At 61.6% G+C, this 16,942-nt stretch overlaps 1 protein-coding gene across 1 annotated transcript in view; it reads left to right on the plus strand.

The window, feature by feature from the left end:
• The first annotated feature begins 3,062 nt into the window (after nucleotides 1-3,062).
• Nucleotides 3,063-16,942, plus strand: part of HCN2 (hyperpolarization activated cyclic nucleotide gated potassium and sodium channel 2) — a 36,019-nt gene continuing 22,139 nt past the window's right edge. The window contains exon 1 of the mRNA XM_030937047.1: nucleotides 3,063-3,753. Within this exon, the coding sequence (XP_030792907.1) occupies nucleotides 3,122-3,753 (632 nt within the window). The 5' untranslated portion in view covers nucleotides 3,063-3,121. The remainder of the gene's footprint in view (nucleotides 3,754-16,942) is intronic.

Genomic DNA, 16,942 nt, shown 5'->3' on the forward strand with positions numbered 1-16,942 from the left:
AAGTCAGGTGTCAGGTGCGGTCCCATCTCAGGGCCTTTGCACAGGCTAGTGCTGCCTGTCCAGAGCACGCTTCCTGCAGCTTCCTGGGCCGCACCCCCTCCTTCAGGCCTTCTCCCAGCACCTCGCCCCCTCCCCACCCTGAGTGTTTGGACAGCGCTCACCACCTTCTGCTGGACGGTATCTTATTTGCTACTCTTACAGTTGACTGATAACCAGCTTTCTCCCCTGGCTGGCTCTGAGTCAGCCACACTGAATGCTCGGCTCCTGGAGCAGGTGCTTAGTAAGTTTTTGTTTGTTTTTAGACGGAGTCTGGCTGTGTCACCGAGGCTGGAGTGCAGTGGTGCCATCTTGACTCGCTCTACCTCCCAGGTTCAAGCGATTCTCCTGCCTCAGCCTCCTCCTGCATAGCTGAGATTACAGGCGTGCGCCACCATGCCTGGCTAATTTTTGTATTTTTATTAGAAACAGCATTTTGCTATGTTGGCCAGGATGGTCTCGAACTCCTGATCCACCCGCCTCGGCCTCCCAAAGTGCTGGGATTACAGGCTTTAGCCACCGTGCCCGGCCAACTTTATTATTATTGTGTTTTTTTTTTTCTGAGACGGAGTCTTGCTCTGTCACCAAGAGCTGGAGTGCAGTGGTGCGATCTCGGCTCACTGCAACGTCCACCTCCCGGATTCAAGCAGCTCTCCTGCCTCAGCCTCCCGAGTAGCTGGGACTGCAGGCGCGCACCGCACCCGGCTAATTTTTGTATTTTTAGTAGAGACGGGGTTTCACCATGTTGGCCATGCTGGTCTCGATCTTTAAATATTTTTAAAATTAAAATAAGCATGGCCAGGGGGGTGACTCACACTTGTAATCCCAGCACTTTGGGAGGCCGAGGCAGGTGGGTCACTTGAGGTCAGGAGTTTGAGACCAGTCCGGACCAACATGGCGAAACCCCGTCTCTAAAATTAGCCGGGCGTGGTGGCGGGCACCCGTAATCCCAGCTACTCTGGAGGCTGAGGCAGGAGAATCGCTTAGACCTGGGAGGCGGAGGCTGCAGTGAGCCGAGGTCACATCACTGCACTCCAGCCTGGGTGGGTAGCGACAGAGCGAGACTCCGTCTGAAAATTAATTAATTAACAAATGCAGAGTACTCCAGCCTGGGCAAGGGGTCAGAGTGAGTGTGCTGAGGCTAGGGAGGCTCCCTGCCCACACTGACAGGCACTGGCCTGGGTAAGCCTGTGGGCTGGAGAAGAGTCACCAGGATCTGGTGACAAGGACCCCGAGCCAGCCTCCCTCGTGACTTGCAGGTTCTGCCGGCGCCTAGAGGCGGCGTCTTTCTGCTTCTCCCACTGCCAGGCATGGGCGGTTCTCACGCCGTGCAGGTCCCGCCTCGTCCCTGCTCCCAAGCGCGAGCCCCAGGGCTCTGGCGACCTGCCCGGCCTGACATCTTCCCAGGGTGAACATAAAAGATCCCCCTTCAGCTGGAGCATGCATCTGCCTCGGGGCGGGCCACAGCCTGGCACTGCCAACTGTGCCACCAGCCCAGCCTCTCCCGCGACACCTTGGGACAAACAGCTGTCCTGCCCGCCTGTGTGGAGGTGGCCGGCGTGGGGGCGCAGGGATCCCCAGGGTATGGGGCAGCCTGGCCAGGGCATGAGACACGGTCGGGCTCAGCCCATCCACTGTCAACCAGGGGCATGCTGGCCCTCCCTCAAGTACCACTGAGTGCCTCCTGTGTGCAGGAAGGGGGTCATCTCTGCCCCGGTGGCCCCGAGGTGCAGGTAGGCAGGTGGCACCCAGCACACAGGGCATCATGGCTGAGAGGACGTCAGGCCATGTGCCAGAAGGGTCCCAGGAGGATCTCAGGAGGGTGCCAGGAGAGCGCCATGAGGGTCCCAGGAGGGCACAAGGAGGGTGCCAGGAGGGTCCCAGCAGGGTGCCAGGAGGGTGCCAGGAGGATCCCAGGAAGCCTCCTGTTCAGGTGGGGATGTTCAGCCTCCACTTCTTCGTGTGTGACTCTCTCTCTCCTGTCTCTCACTTGCCAACTCTCACCCGCCCCATCCCAGCTGTCTGGTGGGCTGGGTGGGCTGGGTGGCTAGGGACACAGGCCTCATGTCACCTGGCACCAAGCAGCCCCCACACTCGGCCTGGCTGCCGCCCAGAAAGCAGAGCCTTGGGAAGCCCCTGTCTCAGAGCCAGAGACTGGGGGCACTGGGGGCACAGCTGCACCCGAAGCTTGAGGGGTAGGGGAAGGAGGCAGCCCCGGGGCAGAGGGCTCTGGTGCCTGTGCGAAGGCACTAGCGGGCTCTGGGTCTCCCTGTGACCCCAATCTAAAGCCCAGCAGACCTAGAGGAGACCCCCGCCCGCACTGCTCCCCAGGGCACGGTTTGAGGGGTGGGTGGACCTAGAGGAGCCCCCAGTCCGCACTGCTCCCCAGGGCACGGTTTGAGGGGTGGGCGGGAGCCCCACACCCTCGGGTGCCTCTTCTAGTTTTCCTTGTCAGTTTCCTCAAATGCAGACCAGGGAGAGGAGTGCCCGAGTTTCCCAGAACGGCCACCAAGCCAGCCTGCCCCTCCCCACGCACTCAGGGGTCCCCGTCCAGGGCCCACGGGCGACCCAGCGAGGGCTCCTGTGACCTTTGGAAACACCCTTTCATTGTGGGAGGCTTCAAACCTACGGAAAGCAAGGAGGCGCTGGCCGTGGCGGCCTCCCGTCTCCCAGGCCCGCGTGCACCCTCCCCGCGCCGGTGCCCTCGGGACAGAGGTGGAAGCCGCGGCGCGGGAGAGGCGGCCCGGGCCGGGCAGCGGGGCTCCGTGACCTTGGGCGCGTCCTTACACGTCGCGGGCCTCAGTTTCCCCTCCTGGGGAGAGGCCCGCGCGGGGCTCCGAGGCCTCGGGCCGCGTGACCTTGGGGCGCCCCCGACCCCGCGGCCCGAGTTTCCCGGCACCGGGCGGAGGCGGCGCGCGGGGAGGGGGCGCAGCCGAGGCGGGACTCCCGCCCCCGCCCCTCCCCCGCCGCGAGGCTCCGCCCCCCGCGGCTCCGCCCCACCCCGCCCCCGCCTCCCCCCTCCCTCGGGCTCCGGCCGGCGGCGGCGGCGGCGGCTCCGCTCCGCACTGCCCGGCGCCGCCTCGCCATGGACGCGCGCGGGGGCGGCGGGCGGCCCGGGGAGAGCCCGGGCGCGACCCCCGCGCCGGGGCCGCCGCCGCCGCCGCCGCCCGCGCCCCCCCAACAGCAGCCGCCGCCGCCGCCGCCGCCCGCGCCCCCACCGGGCCCCGGGCCCGCGCCCCCCCAGCAGCCGCCCCGGGCCGAGGCGTTGCCCCTGGAGGCGGCGGACGAGGGCGGCCCGCGGGGCCGGCTCCGCAGCCGCGACAGCTCGTGCGGCCGCCCCGGCACCCCGGGCGCGGCGAGCACGGCCAAGGGCAGCCCGAACGGCGAGTGCGGGCGCGGCGAGCCGCAGTGCAGCCCCGCGGGGCCCGAGGGCCCGGCGCGGGGGCCCAAGGTGTCGTTCTCGTGCCGCGGGGCGGCCTCGGGGCCCACGCCGGGGCCGGGGCCGGCGGAGGAGGCGGGCAGCGAGGAGGCGGGCCCGGCGGGGGAGCCGCGCGGCAGCCAGGCCAGCTTCATGCAGCGCCAGTTCGGCGCGCTCCTGCAGCCGGGCGTCAACAAGTTCTCGCTGCGGATGTTCGGCAGCCAGAAGGCCGTGGAGCGCGAGCAGGAGCGCGTCAAGTCGGCGGGGGCCTGGATCATCCACCCGTACAGCGACTTCAGGTACCGCCTCCGGGAGGGCCGGTCGGCGCGAGGGGGCCCGGGGAGCCGGGCGCGCGGGGGCCGTCCTTGGAGCGCCTGGGGAGGGCGGGGCGGCGCGCCCGGCCGGTGACCTCGGGGCTCCTCGGTGACCTCGGGCGTGTCCAGGACCCGCCCCGGAGTGACCCCGGCGCGCGAGGCTCCGCCTCTGGGGGGCTCCCGGGGTGACCCCGGAGCGCCCCCCTCCCACGCACCCCGACATCCTCCGCCCTGCAGCGCGGCGGGTGGGGTGGGCCGCAGGGCCAGGGTCTGAGCGCCGAGGGGCGCAGAGGACGAATAGAGGGGAACGTGGGCCCCAGAGAGGCGGCGGAGCGGGAGGGAGGAGGAACGAAGGGCGCCCGGGAAGGACGCGCCCGAGGGAGGCCGGGGGAGAGGGGGTTAAGCGGCTCCCACGGCGTCCACCCGCGCCCCGCCTGCGAGGAGGCGCGTCCGGAGCCGCGGGCCTGGAAAGCGTGCGTGTCCCCAAGCTGTGTCTCAGGAGCCGCTCCACCCGAGCCGCGGGCGGTGCGCGCATGTGGCGGTGGGTGTGTAGATGCCGCTGTGGATCCAGCCGGCTAATGCGTGGAAGGCTCGGAGCAGGGCCGGCGCGGGGCCACCGCCGCCGAGGTTTGCGGTCCTGGTTCCTGGGCTGTGCGGGCTGTGGCCGGAGAGTGAGACCGGCGCGTGTCCCCGTGGGCTGTGTGTGAAGGGGCGCGTGACGGCGGCGGGGTTCCCGGGGCGCAAGCCTGTGGCTGGGGAGGCGTGTCTCCAGGGGTGTGTCTGCGTGGTGGTCGCGGGCGTGTGTCTGCGTGGTGGTCTCGGGCGTGTGCGCCCCGGGTGGGTTTATCTTGGTGGGACGTGTGGTTCGTGTGTGTTGGGATCAGGTGGCGGGCGTGCGTTGTGCGCCCGGGGCCGGTGTGCACCGGTGGGCAGTAGCGTGAGCCGTAGGCAGGTCTCACACGCGCGACCGTGGACGACTGCGTGTGTGTTTGTCCACGAGTGGGATGTGAGGTGGGTTGTGGAGGGTGTAGGTGGAGGGTGTAGATGGGGCCCGCCGGGCCACCGAGGCCGGGCGCGGTTTCAGCACCACGGACAGCGCGCCGGGCCTGGGAAGGCTGCGGTTTTCCCGCCTGTCTCTGCTCCTCCAGGCCTGGGCGCCCCTGAACGGCCCCCATGGATCCTGGACCCCCAGAACTGGGCAGGGAGGCTGTGGGGATCTCTCTTCCCTTGACTTCTCTGCACCCCTAGTGATTGGCTGGAGAAACTGAGGCCTGGTGCACACACAGCCTAGACAGAGCCTGGAAGAAGGCCCTGGAATCTTCCTCCCACCCCAGGTCTTCCAGAGAGGAGAATACAGCTTTGACCAGAAGCCTGGATTTCGAGACAGGCCAGGGGTGGGAGGAGCCCCAAAACTCCCAGAGGGGCTGTGTCCAGCGCCTCCCACCCCGCCTCCGTGCCCCACCGGGAGAGCTTGGTCAGCATCTGGGTTCTGGCCTGTGAAATGCGGACAGTGAGCAGGAAGGACTGGATTTCCAGGGCTGCTGGTCGGCCTGGCCCCACGTCCAGGCGGGCAGTGGCACCCCCTGGCCGGAGAGGGACGTGGTGGGGAGGGAGCTGCAGAAAGCGCCCACTCCCCTTCGTCCCCTCCAGCATGACTGCCGACACAGATGGGTGCACCACAGTGCAAGGGCTGGCAGGTGGAGGCCCACGTCATCCACTCCCTCCCCTGGGCAGCTCCAGTGACCTCTGGCTGCAGAGGGGCAGTCGGTGTCCTGGGGGCAGGTGGGCTGATGGCTGATCCCGGCGCTTGGTGGGAAGGCTGGTAGGAGGAGTGAAGCCCCCTCATCCTTCCACCCGCCTTGACCACAGTCGCCTGGAGGCCTGGGCAGGCTGTGGCCCCGCTCTGCGCTCTGAGGTATTGAGGGCTCAGAGGCCCCGTGTGTGGGCGAAGTGCGGTGTCACCCAGGCAGACGAGTGTTGAAGTGGAACTGAGCAGGCAGGGAATGGGGTTAGCGGGGCCTGTCTTCAGGACTAGGGGAGCTATGGCAGTCAGATTTTAAAAAAGGATTTTGATGTTGCCAGGCTGGGTGCACGCGGCCCCTACGACCCTCCCCAGGCTTGGGACCTGTGCCCCTTTTTGACTGCCCTGAATCAGTGTGGAAAAAGACCCCCAGGAATATCTCAAAAGCTCCCTAAGCCCCCGCTGGGCTAGGGGCTGTTGGAAACATCTCTGAGAATTAATTTAATAATATTAATTATTGTAAGGGCGAAGAGGGTGCTGTTGCTAACCCGTTTTAGCCAGGAGGAAAGAGAGGCCCAGAGAAGTCATTTGGTTGGAGACACACAGCTACTGAGGGCTGGATCTGGGATTCTGTCTGCACAGCACAGCCCAGGTGTCCACACTCCTGATGGGCAGGGAGCCAGCCTCTGCCTAGGTCCCAGGCAGACCGAGGGGAGGAAGAAGGCATTCTGGGGGTGCCTAGGGGTGGGTGGTGGGTGATATCTGTGTGAATATTAATTTTTAATTTTTTATTTTTTTTGAGACGGAGTCTCGCTCTATCGCCCAGGCTGGAGTGCAGTGGTGTGATCTTGGCTCACCACAACCTCCGCCTCCCGGGTTCAAGGGATTCTCCCACCTTTGCCTCCCCAGTAGCTGGGATTACAGGCGCCCGCCACCATGCCCAGGTAATTTTTGTATTTTTAGTAGAGAAGGGGTTTCACCATCTTGGCCAGGATGGTCTCAAACTCCTGACCTCAGGTGATCCTCCTGCCTCGGCCTTTCAAAGTGCTGGAATTACAGGCGTGAGCCACCGCACCCAGCCTGTGAATATTAATTTTTTGAAGCCATGTATGCAGTGGTGGGAGGGGCCTTTCTGTGTCTGCCTTTTCACGTTTGCCCTTTCTCCTCACAACCTGGTGGTGTAGTAACTGTTCCTGCTGGAGCTGTATCTGCAGTGAAATTTAAGAGGAAGAAGGAGGGGGCAGCTCCTGCCCCAGCCCCCAGGTCCCCGCACAGAGGCCAGCAGCGTCCCCCTTCCTTGAACTCCCCTTGTCTCTTGCCAGTGGATCCCATCCCGGGAAATTGGCCCGAGCCGCCTGGCACCAGGAAGGGGATCATTAGTGTTTGGTGATCCGGAACCGCCCCGACTCGGCTGGGCTGAGGAGGTGTGGAGGATGCAGGGGAGCCCTGGACGGGAGGAGGCGGAGGCGTTTGAGGTGGCCGGGCGGTGATGGGAATGTGTGCAGAATGGTGGCCTAGCCAAGGGAAGAGCCAGGAGCGGAGCTGGGCACGGAGCCGGGCCAGGAGGTAGCATCGTGGAGCATCTGGGGGCCGGACCCTGCTGTGGAGGGTGTTTTGGGGCAGCTCACAGCAAGCGAAGGGGCCTCTACGTTTGCAACTGACTCAGGAATCAGGCCCCAGCTGGCTTCAGGCCCAAGGCCTCCTGTGCCTGGCTGGGTGTCTTGGCTCCTCACTGGGCCCCTCTGCCTCAGTTCACCCAAATGCAAGGTGGGGGTGGTATGAGGGAGAGGGCTGTCTCCATCACGCCCAAGTCTGCCTTGCTCCTGTGCTCGGAAGTGGCCTCTTACACGCCCCTCGTCCCAGCTCCCATATACAGCAGGCGCCACATATTTGCTGAGTTTGCTGAGGGACAGAGCGGGGTCCTGGGCAGACGTGGGTCCGGATTTCAGCTCTCAGGCTGGGCAGTTGGCCCCTTCGGAAGTGCAGTTGGTGCCAGGGCTGGGTGTCTCACGCCTGTGATCCCAGCGCTTTGGGAGGCCGAGGCAGGCGGATCACCTGAGGTAAAGAGTTTGAGACCAGCCTGGCCAACATGGTGAAACCTCGTCTCTACTAAAAATACACAAATTAGCCGGGCGTGGTGACGGGTGCCTGTAATCCCAGCTAATCGGGAGGCTGAGGCAGGAGAATCGCTTGAACCCAGGAGGCGGAGGTTACAGTGAGCCGAGACCGTGCCATGACACTCCAGCCCGGATGACAGAGTGGGACTTGGTCTCAAAAAGAAAAAAAAAAAAAAAAAGTGCAGTTGGGTCATTCATGAAGCCTCTGGGGCTGTGGAGGTATCTAGACCAGGCCCGATGTCTGGAAGTCCCCAGAGGCGTGCCGGACGCTTCCCTGCTGTGCTCCTGGAAAAGCAGGTTCAAGGACCCAAGTTCAAGGTTTTGAGTTCCGAGGTTCAAGCTGCCGTCTTTGTAGGTGATTCCGGTTCGTGCCTGAATTGGAACAGGCGTGAAAACCAAGGAAGGAAGGGGTTTGGCCTCGTGGAGCCCCAGAGCTGCGGCAGGGTCTTCTGCGCCTCCCGGAGCAAAATTAGTTTAAAAATAAGTATAGTTCAGGCCGGGCGCGGTGGCTCAAGCCTGTAATCCCAGCACTTTGGGAGACCGAGACGGGCGGATCACGAGGTCAGGAGATCGAGACCATCCTGGCTAACACGGTGAAACCCCGTCTCTACTAAAAAATACAAAAAAACTAGCCGGGCGAGGTGGCAGGCCCCTGTATTCCCAGCTACTCGGGAGGTTGAGGCAGGAGAATGGCGTAAACCCGGGAGGCGGAGCTTGCAGTGAGCTGAGATCTGGCCACTGCACTCCAGCCTGGGTGACAGAGCAAGACTCCGTCTCAAAAAAAAAAAAAAAGTATAGTTCATCCCTACTCCCTTCACCCCAACTTGCTGATTCTAAAGGCCACACAGGTCCACTTGGGAAAGCCTGAGTTGTGCAAAGGAGGGTGTCTCTGCAGGAGCAGGGCTGGGGCTGGAGGGCGTCTCTGCAGGAGGGGTCTGGGGCTGGAGGGCGTCTCGGCAGGAGGGGCCTGGGGCTGGAGGGCGTCTCGGCAGGAGAGGGGCTGGGGCTGGTGGGTGTCTTGGCAGGAGAGGGGCTGGGGCTGGTGGGGACACGGAGGCCCAGGGAGGGACAGTCTGAAGGGGTTGCGTTCTCCCAGGCTTGCTGTCATCCACTCCCTGCCCCCGGTGTACCCAGGGGCTGGGCAGGCCTGGCAGGGTGGAGACGGGGGCAGATCCGAGGTTTGTGCCCTGGGAGCTCTGGGGGGCACAGGGCAGGTGTCGGGTGGAGAGAGGCTGGCAGCTTCCTGACTGCCCTCGGTCCAGCTGCAGGGCTAAGTGCCCAGTGGCCGGCCTGCAGTCTCCTGCTGCTGATTTTCAGGTCCGTGTTCCTGAGTTAGCTTCAGCTGGGGAGGCCCCGTGTGAGGGGAGACCGACGAGATGCTCCCCAAAGCCAGGTTCTGTTATGTCCCCAAGAGGACCGTCCGGGGAGGGGCTGCTCCAAGACCCACCAGGACAGGCGGCCCCTGGGCCCCGCCCCAGATGGCTGAGCGGGTCAGTGGGAGATCAGCCTGGGGGTGCAGCTCTGCAAATCCACAGTGATGAAACCGTGCATTAGGGCCTGGGAATAAACCCCCCATTATCCCGGTGAGGGGGGATGGCTCCGGGGGCGGGGTGGGGCGAGGCGAGGCGAGGGTTTCTCTGGCTCCGGTCATGGGAGGAAGGCCCAGCCTGTGCAGGATGGTGGGGTGTGCATGAACCCATATCCCAGGTGGCAGAGTTGACACCCAGGGCCTGCCCTCTGGTCTGCGTGGAGGGGTCAGGGACTGGGGTGGCCAAGACCTCCCCACTCTCTTCAGGGCCTTCCCTATGTTCCCTGCTCGAAAAAAGACATCTTTGTCCAGGCACTGTGGCTCATGTCTATAATCCTAGCACTTTGAGAGGCAGAGGCGGGAGGATTGCTTGAGCCCAGGAGTTCCAGACCAGCATGGGTAACATAGCAAGACCCCCCCCCCCCCCAATTCTCTACAAAAAGTGAAAAAATTAGCCAGGCGTGGTGGTGTGCACCTGTAGTTCCAGATACTCTGGAGGCTGAGGCAGGAGGATCACCTGAGCCCAGGAGGTGGAGGCTGCAGTGAGCCATGATCGGTACCACTGCACTCAGGCCTGGGCAACAGAGTAGGGCCCTGTCTCAAAAACATTAAAAAATCCCTAAAAACCCACATCTTCAAGGCCCCTTTATCAGCCCCCAACTCACTTGGGTCAGGCCCTGCCTCACCCCCACGCCCCACGGTTCAGCCTCACACCCAAACAGCACTGGCCGCCTCACTCCTGCCAGATGCCCCCCTGCTCCCTTTCTGGCCTCCTGGCTGCCAGCATGGGCTTCTCCAGACGTCGGTCCTTCTTTCCTTGTCACCTCTACCTCCCTGGCTCCAGCCCTCCCCGTCATGTCCGCCCACGTCCCCCCGTCCGAGTCCCCAGCCCGAGGCCGCCCACCCGCCTTGAAGGGAACCCGGGGCATCAGCCTCCACACCTGCTTCCCTTCTTCAGGCGCTGCCCTCCCCTCACCATCTCATCCACACGCCACCTCCGAGAAGCCCTCCCGCCCGCCCGGAGCTGATGGGTCCCCCAGGTCGGTCTCCCTGTGGCACCCCCCAAGGCATCCCATGTGTCTGTCTTGGGGTTGGGCCTGTGGTCATCGTGTGCCCCAGCGCCCGGCAGCACAGCTCTGTAAACGTCTGCCCCGTCTTGGGGTCACCCGGGAACCTGAGATCTACCCCCCGTAGCATCTCCCTTTCTTAATCCCTGACACCTGCCACAGATCTGCCCGTGAGTCCACAGCTGAGAGCTCTCTCCTAATCCGCCCACCCGAGGCTCTCCCTTAATCACCGACCTCCGGCCCCTAATCCTCTCCCGGATTTGCCCCATCTGTAAATCCTTGATGGCCTCGGGCCGAGGCTGGGCTCCTGCAGGGAGGGCCCGGCTGCCCTCGCCCGTTCCCCAACCTGGGACTCAGGCTGCAGCAGGGGCTGAAGGTCCCCTGGGCCGGCCCTCCCCTGGGGTCCAAGGGGCTGAGGGTCCTGGGCCTTCCATTGCCAGGAGACCTGGGGGCCTTGTGGGGTTTGGGAGCCGGGTCAGAGGCCTCGTCTCCCGAGCTTCATCCAGTCCTAGAGAGACAGGACCCTGCAGCGGCTTTGGGAACTTCCAGGGGGAAGAACCCTGAGCTCAGGACAGGCGAGAGACGCGTGGTCTGTCTGGGTTCCCGTCCCACTGTTTCGCTTATGGCCGGAAGAGCCTCAGTTTCCCTGTCTGAACCGAGAGAGAGGCCGGGCGGCTGCTGGAGTTGGGCTGAGCTCACATTGGTGTCAGGTGCCGAAGGCCCCACTGAAGCCCCTGTGAGTGGGAGGGATCTGAGGCTTCCTCCAGCCCCCCAGGCGTGAGAGCTGAGGCCAGAAGGTCTCCCCGGCGACCCAGCCTCATCCCCGGCCTCTGGAGCTGGTCTCCCTCCCTGCCTGCGAGGGCCGAGCTGGACCAAGTGGCAGGAACCCCCACATTTCCGAGGAAGGGGCCCTTGTAGAGGCCTCTCTGTTACCTGTTGGGGATGGGTTTTAAGTACAGGATTTAATGGTGGTCCCTGACATTCCTGTGACAGCTGAGGGGGGCCTGTCCGTGTTCAGCACTGGGGTTGGGAAAGGAGGGCACAGGGTGCCCGGGGGCTGCTGGTGCCCGCCTGCATCCCTATGGTGGCTGGATGGGGAAGGGGCTGCCAGACGCTCCTGCACAGAGTGTGAGGGGGAGTTAGGGGGGGCTTTGGGCTTTCCTCCCGCCCCAGGTCCTCTCTCTGGGGTCCTGTCTCCTGCAGCTGGCTCCCCCTCCCCAGGGCGAGAGGCAAGAGAGTCTCCCAACGTCACTCGTTCTAGTGCTGGGCAAGGAGAGGGCTGGGGTGCACCAGCAGGGATGGGGGCGCCCTGCAGGGCTCTGGGGTCCCCTCTGCCCCAGGCCTTGGTTTCCCCTTGGTAGGGGACATGTGTGGACGCCCTTCCTCCTTCTGACCTCTGGCTGCTGACAATGAGGGTTGTGGCCCCAAGCCCTGCTTGGAGGCATTGCAGTTGGAACGGGCAGGCCCAGCCCCACGAGAGACCCTCAGGGTGGCCACCCAACCTGTGCCTTCTCCTAGGCCCCTCTGCTCCAACCCCTGTAATCCCCGGGAATTTACTGCCCTGCTGGGCGAGATGGGCTGAGGAGTCCTTTCCCTGGGACACAGCAGCAGAAGGCTCAAGACAAGAGGACAGTCCTGGGGTCTCATCCTGCAGCCCCACTTACATCAGAGGGGAGGTGTGGTCCCTGCCCCCAGCCCACCCAGAGAATAAAGGGGAGAACGTCTGTTAATTGTCACCTGGAAAGGAGGCCCTTATGTTACATGGCCGTTTAAAACCAGGTCCCCCGTGGTGGTTTCCAGGTCCCCCTTGGCGGTTTCTAGGTCCTCCTGGTGATTTCTAGGTCCCCCTTGGAGCTCTCTGGAGTTTCTCCCTGCTCCTGGTGGGGGAGATTTCTAGGTCCTGTGGCCGTCTCAACTGATTTTTCTGCTTGTTTTGTCCCAAGGCTGGTGCTTGAAGGTGGGAGGCAGGTCTCAATCCAGAGGGTGAGGCTGGGACGGAGCGGCAGGGAGCCAGCGGCAGGCAGGTGGCATCCCCTCAGCCCACTCGTTGCTGGGGTGCTGGGGGTCTCGTTGAGCAGATGCGTCAGATTGGGGGCCTGAGCCCTCACGCCCTGTCTAGATTCAGGGAAAGGAAGGCCTTAAATTTCAAGTCATTTAGTCATTTGATTTCACCCTTCAAGCTTGTGAGGGGCCCTCCCCACCTCAAGATCAAGTCAGCTTTTTTTTTTTTTTAGACAGAGTCTCACTCTGTCACCCAGGTTGGAGTGCAGTGGTGCAATTTTGGCTCACTGCAGCCTCGGCTTCATGGGCTCAAGGGATCCTCCTACCTCAGCCTCCCAAGTAGCTGGGGCCATAGGTGCCCGCCACCACGCTGGCTAATTTTTGTATTTTTTTGTAGAGATGGGATCTCACTGTCTTGCTCAGGCTGGACCTGAACTCCTGAATTTCTGTGATCCTTTAGTCTTGGCCTCCCAAGGTGCTGACGTTAGAGGCACGAGCCCCTCACCATCCTTTCCTTTTTCTTTTTTTTTTTTTTTTGAGACGGAGTTTCGCTCTTGTTGCCCAGGCTGGAGTAATAGCTCACTGCACTGTCCACCTCCTGGGTTCAAGCGATTCTCCTGCCTCAGCCTCCCAAGTAGCTGGGATTACAGGCATCCACCACCAGGCCCGGCTAATTTTTTGTATTTTTAGTAGAGATGGGGTTTCACCATGTTGGTCAGGCTGGTCTCGAACTCCCGACCTCAGGTGATCCACCCACCTTGGCCTCCCAAAGTGCTGGAATTATAGACCTGAGCCACTGCGCCAGGCTTTTTTTTTTTTTTTTTTTTTTGAGATGGAGTCTCACTCTGTCGCCCAGGCTGGAGTGCAGTGGCGCGATCTCGGCTCACTGCAAGCTCCGCCTCCCGGGTTCACGCCATTCTCCTGCCTCAGCCTCCCGAGTAGCTGGGACTACAGACACCCGCCCCATCGCCCGCCCGGCTGATTTTTTGTATATTTAGTAGAGACGGGGTTTCACCGTGTTGGCCAGGATGGTCTCGATCTCCTGACCTCGTGATCCGCCCGTCTCGGCCTCCCAAAGTGCTGGGATTACAGGCTTGAGCCACCACGCCCGGCCAATTTTTGTGTTTTTAGTAGAGACGGGGTTTCACCGTGTTAGCCAGGATAGTCTCGATCTCTTGACTTTGTGATCTGCCTGCCTCGGCCTCTCTCAGTGCTGGGATTACAGGCGTGAGCCACCGCGCCTGGCCCTGAGTCAGCCTTTCTCAGGTCTCTCCAGGTTTTATCCCCAGCCCAGGTGGTTCCCGGGGGCCTGTCCCAAAGGCTCAGCCCCTCCCCATCCCAAGGCGGTGGGTGCAGGGAAGAAGAGACTGAGGTTCTCAGGGGCTGCAGGAACTCGCCCAAGGTCACTGTGCCAGCCACCATGCGAGACGCTGGGTCCCTTCCAGCCTTTGGCTCTCGCAGACCGAGCTGCTGTGAACATCTTGATACAAATGGCTTTTTAATTTTTTTCTCTTCCTTTTGGAAGGTTTCCTCGGGATCGTTTCCCCAAAGTGGAGTGTCCAGCTCACCCGGCAGGCGCGGTGTTAACGGCTTTTCCCTCGAGGAGCCTTCCAGAAACAAGGAGCCAACTTTCGGCGGCTCCTGAAACAAAGCTCCGGGCAGCCATGCCAGCGATAGGCTCCTGGGTTTTCCTTTACTGGTGCTATCTTTGAGGAGTCCCTCCAGCCTCTCGGCCTCTCCTCTGAAAGGATGTGGGGACCCCGGCCATGAGAGGGAGGAGCTGGGCCTGGGGTGGAGATAAGACCCCAGGAACTGGCCGGGCGCGGTGGCTCACGCCTGGAATCCCAGCACTGAGAGAGGCCGAGGCGGGCGGATCATGAGGTCAGGAGATCGAGACCATCCTGGCTAACACGGTGAAACCCCGTCTCTACTAAAAATACAAAAAACTAGCCGGGCGACGTGGTGGGCACCTGTAGTCCCAGCTGCTCGGGAGGCTGAGGCAGGAGAATGGCGTGAACCCGGAGCTTGCAGTGAGCGGAGATCGCGCCACCGCACTCCAGCCTGGGCGACAGAGCGAGACTCCGTCTGAAAAAAAAAAAAAACCTCAAGAACTAAGAAGGCTGAGTTGATCTGGGGGTGGGGGGGCCCCCCCAGTGGTTTTGTGTGTGTGTAACAGGGTCTCATGTTGCCCAGCTGGTCTCGAACTCCTGGGCTCAAGCAATCCTCTCACCTCGGCCTTCCAAACTGTTGGAATTACAGGCATGAGCCAGTGTGTCTGGCCTATCCCCCGGCCCCCAGTGTTAATGACAAAATGAATCACTGTGCTGGAAATTCAAGACCTTCCCTTGCCTGAGTCAGGCACGAGCAGGGCATGTGGGCTCAGTCCCCACTCTGGGACCTCCCCTTCATCAAGAGCCCTTGGCCCCAGAGCCCAAAGGTTTTGTTATTTTGTTTTGTTGAGACGGAATCTCACTCTGTCACCCAGGCTGGAGTGCAGTGGCACCGTCTCGGCTCACTGCAAGCTCCGCCTCCTGGGTTCAAACAATTCTCCTGCCTCAGCCTCCCGAGTAGCTGGGACTACAGGCGCCCGCCACCATGCCCAGCTAATTTTTGTATTATTATTATTTTTTGAGATGGAGCCTCACTCTGTTGCCCAGGCTAGAGTGCCATGATGCAATCACTATAAGCTCCGACTCCCGGGTTCAAGCAATTCTCCTGCCTCAGCCTCCCGAGTAGCTGGGACTACAGGCGCCCACCACCACACCCGGCTAATTTATTTATTTATTTATTTATTTATTTATTTATTTTTTGTATTTTTGGTAAAGATGGAGTTTCACTATGTTGGCCAGGCTGGTCTTGATCTCCTGACCTTGTGATGCGTCCACCTCAGCCTCCCAAAGTGCTGGGATTCCAGGTGTGAGCCACCGCGCCCGGCCAATTTTATTATTTATTTATTTATTTATTTAATTTTTTTTTTTTTTTTTTTTGAGATAGAGTCTCGCTCTGTCGCCCAGGCTGGAGTGCAGTGGCCGGATCTCAGCTCACTGCAAGCTCCGCCTCCCGGGTTCCCGCCATTCTCCTGCCTCAGCCTCCCGAGTAGCTGGGACTACAGGCGCCCGCCAGGTCGCCCGGCTAGTTTTTTGTATTTTTAGTAGAGACGGGGTTTCACCATGTTAGCCAGGATGGTCTTGATCTCCTGACCTCGTGATCCGCCTGTCTCGGCCTCCCAAAGTGCTGGGATTACAGGCTTGAGCCACCGCGCCCGGCCCACTTAACTGTTTTAAAACCTATGAATCAGTGTCCTTAAGCCCATTCATAATGTTGTACAGCCGTCACCACTACCCATGTTTGTGCCTCATTCCCCCGGACAGAAACTGCACCCCGCATGTGCCACTCCTCGTCCCTCCAGCCCCCGGCCCCCAGCACCCACGCATCTCCTTCTTGTCTCTCTGGATTGGCCTGTCCTGGACATTGCATAGAAATGGGATCACACCTGTAATTCCAGCACTTTGCGAGGCCGAGGCGGAAGGATCATGAGGTCAGGGGTTCGAGACGAGCCTGACCAACATGGTGAAACCCCGTCTCTACTAAAAATATGAAAGTTAGCCGGGTGTGGTGGTGGGTACCTGTAATCCCAGCTACTCAGGAGGCTGAGGCAGGAGAAACGCTTGAACCTGGGAGGTGGAGGTTACAGCGAGCTGAGATCACGCCATTGCACTCCAGCCTGGGCGACAGAGCAAGACTCCGTCTCGGAGAAAAAAAAAGAAATAGCGTCTCTCACTGAGTGTGACGTCCTCAAGGGGCATCTGCGCCGTGGCCTGGGTCAGAGCCTCGCTCCTTTTCATGGCTGAGTCGTGTTCCGTGATGGATGAGTCATGCTGTGTTTGTCTCTCTGTTGGTGATGGGCGCCTGGGCTGCCTCCGCCTTTTGGCTGCTGTGATTCGAGTGTGAATCGAGCTGGTGTGAACACAGCGGAGTTGGCTTCTGTTCGCTGATCAAGCTGGTGTGGACATGGCCGAGTGGGTGTCTGTCTGCAATCGAGCTGGTGTGGACACGGTGGAGTGAGCGTCCGTCCGCAATCGAGCTGGTGTGGACACGGCCGAGTGAGCGTCCGTCCGCAATCGAACTGGTGTGAACACGGCTGAGTGGGCGTCCATCTGCGTCCTGTTTTCATTTCTTCGGGTGTAATCTCGGTGTGGGGAAGTGCTGGTAATTTTATGTCTTTTTAAGGAGCCGCCCGTGTTTGCTCAGAGTGGTTCTGATTTGCATTTTCTCGATAGCGAAAGGGCCAGGCACCTGTCCATGTAGCCATTTGCTGACTCTCAATGACCTCCTGTGTGGACGCAGCTCTCACAGCACCGTGCCTGGCCCGCCATACACAGGCCCTGAACAGACAGGCCCTTTTCTGCCAGAGCTTCCTAGGGAGAGTTTTGGAATCCACCTTGGGGACTTGGACTCTGGCCGGGTGTATCCGGGAGTGGAAATGCCCTCTGGTCTCTCGTCCACGAGTATTTATCATATGGAACGTCCGAATGGTGCCAAGTCCAGCTTGGCCCGTTCCTCCCACCCTCTCGGCCTCCCCTGTGGCACCAGCCCCGACTCTGCTTGACTTCCCTCCCTCCTGCGTGGATGCCCCACTTCCTCCTCTCTCCTCCTGCATGGACACCCCACTTCCTCCTCCGTCCTCCTGTGTGGACGCCCCACTTCCTCCTCTCTCCTC

This window comes from Rhinopithecus roxellana, chromosome 8 (assembly GCF_007565055.1).
Source record: "Rhinopithecus roxellana isolate Shanxi Qingling chromosome 8, ASM756505v1, whole genome shotgun sequence".
Taxonomy (NCBI): Eukaryota; Metazoa; Chordata; class Mammalia; order Primates; family Cercopithecidae; genus Rhinopithecus; species Rhinopithecus roxellana.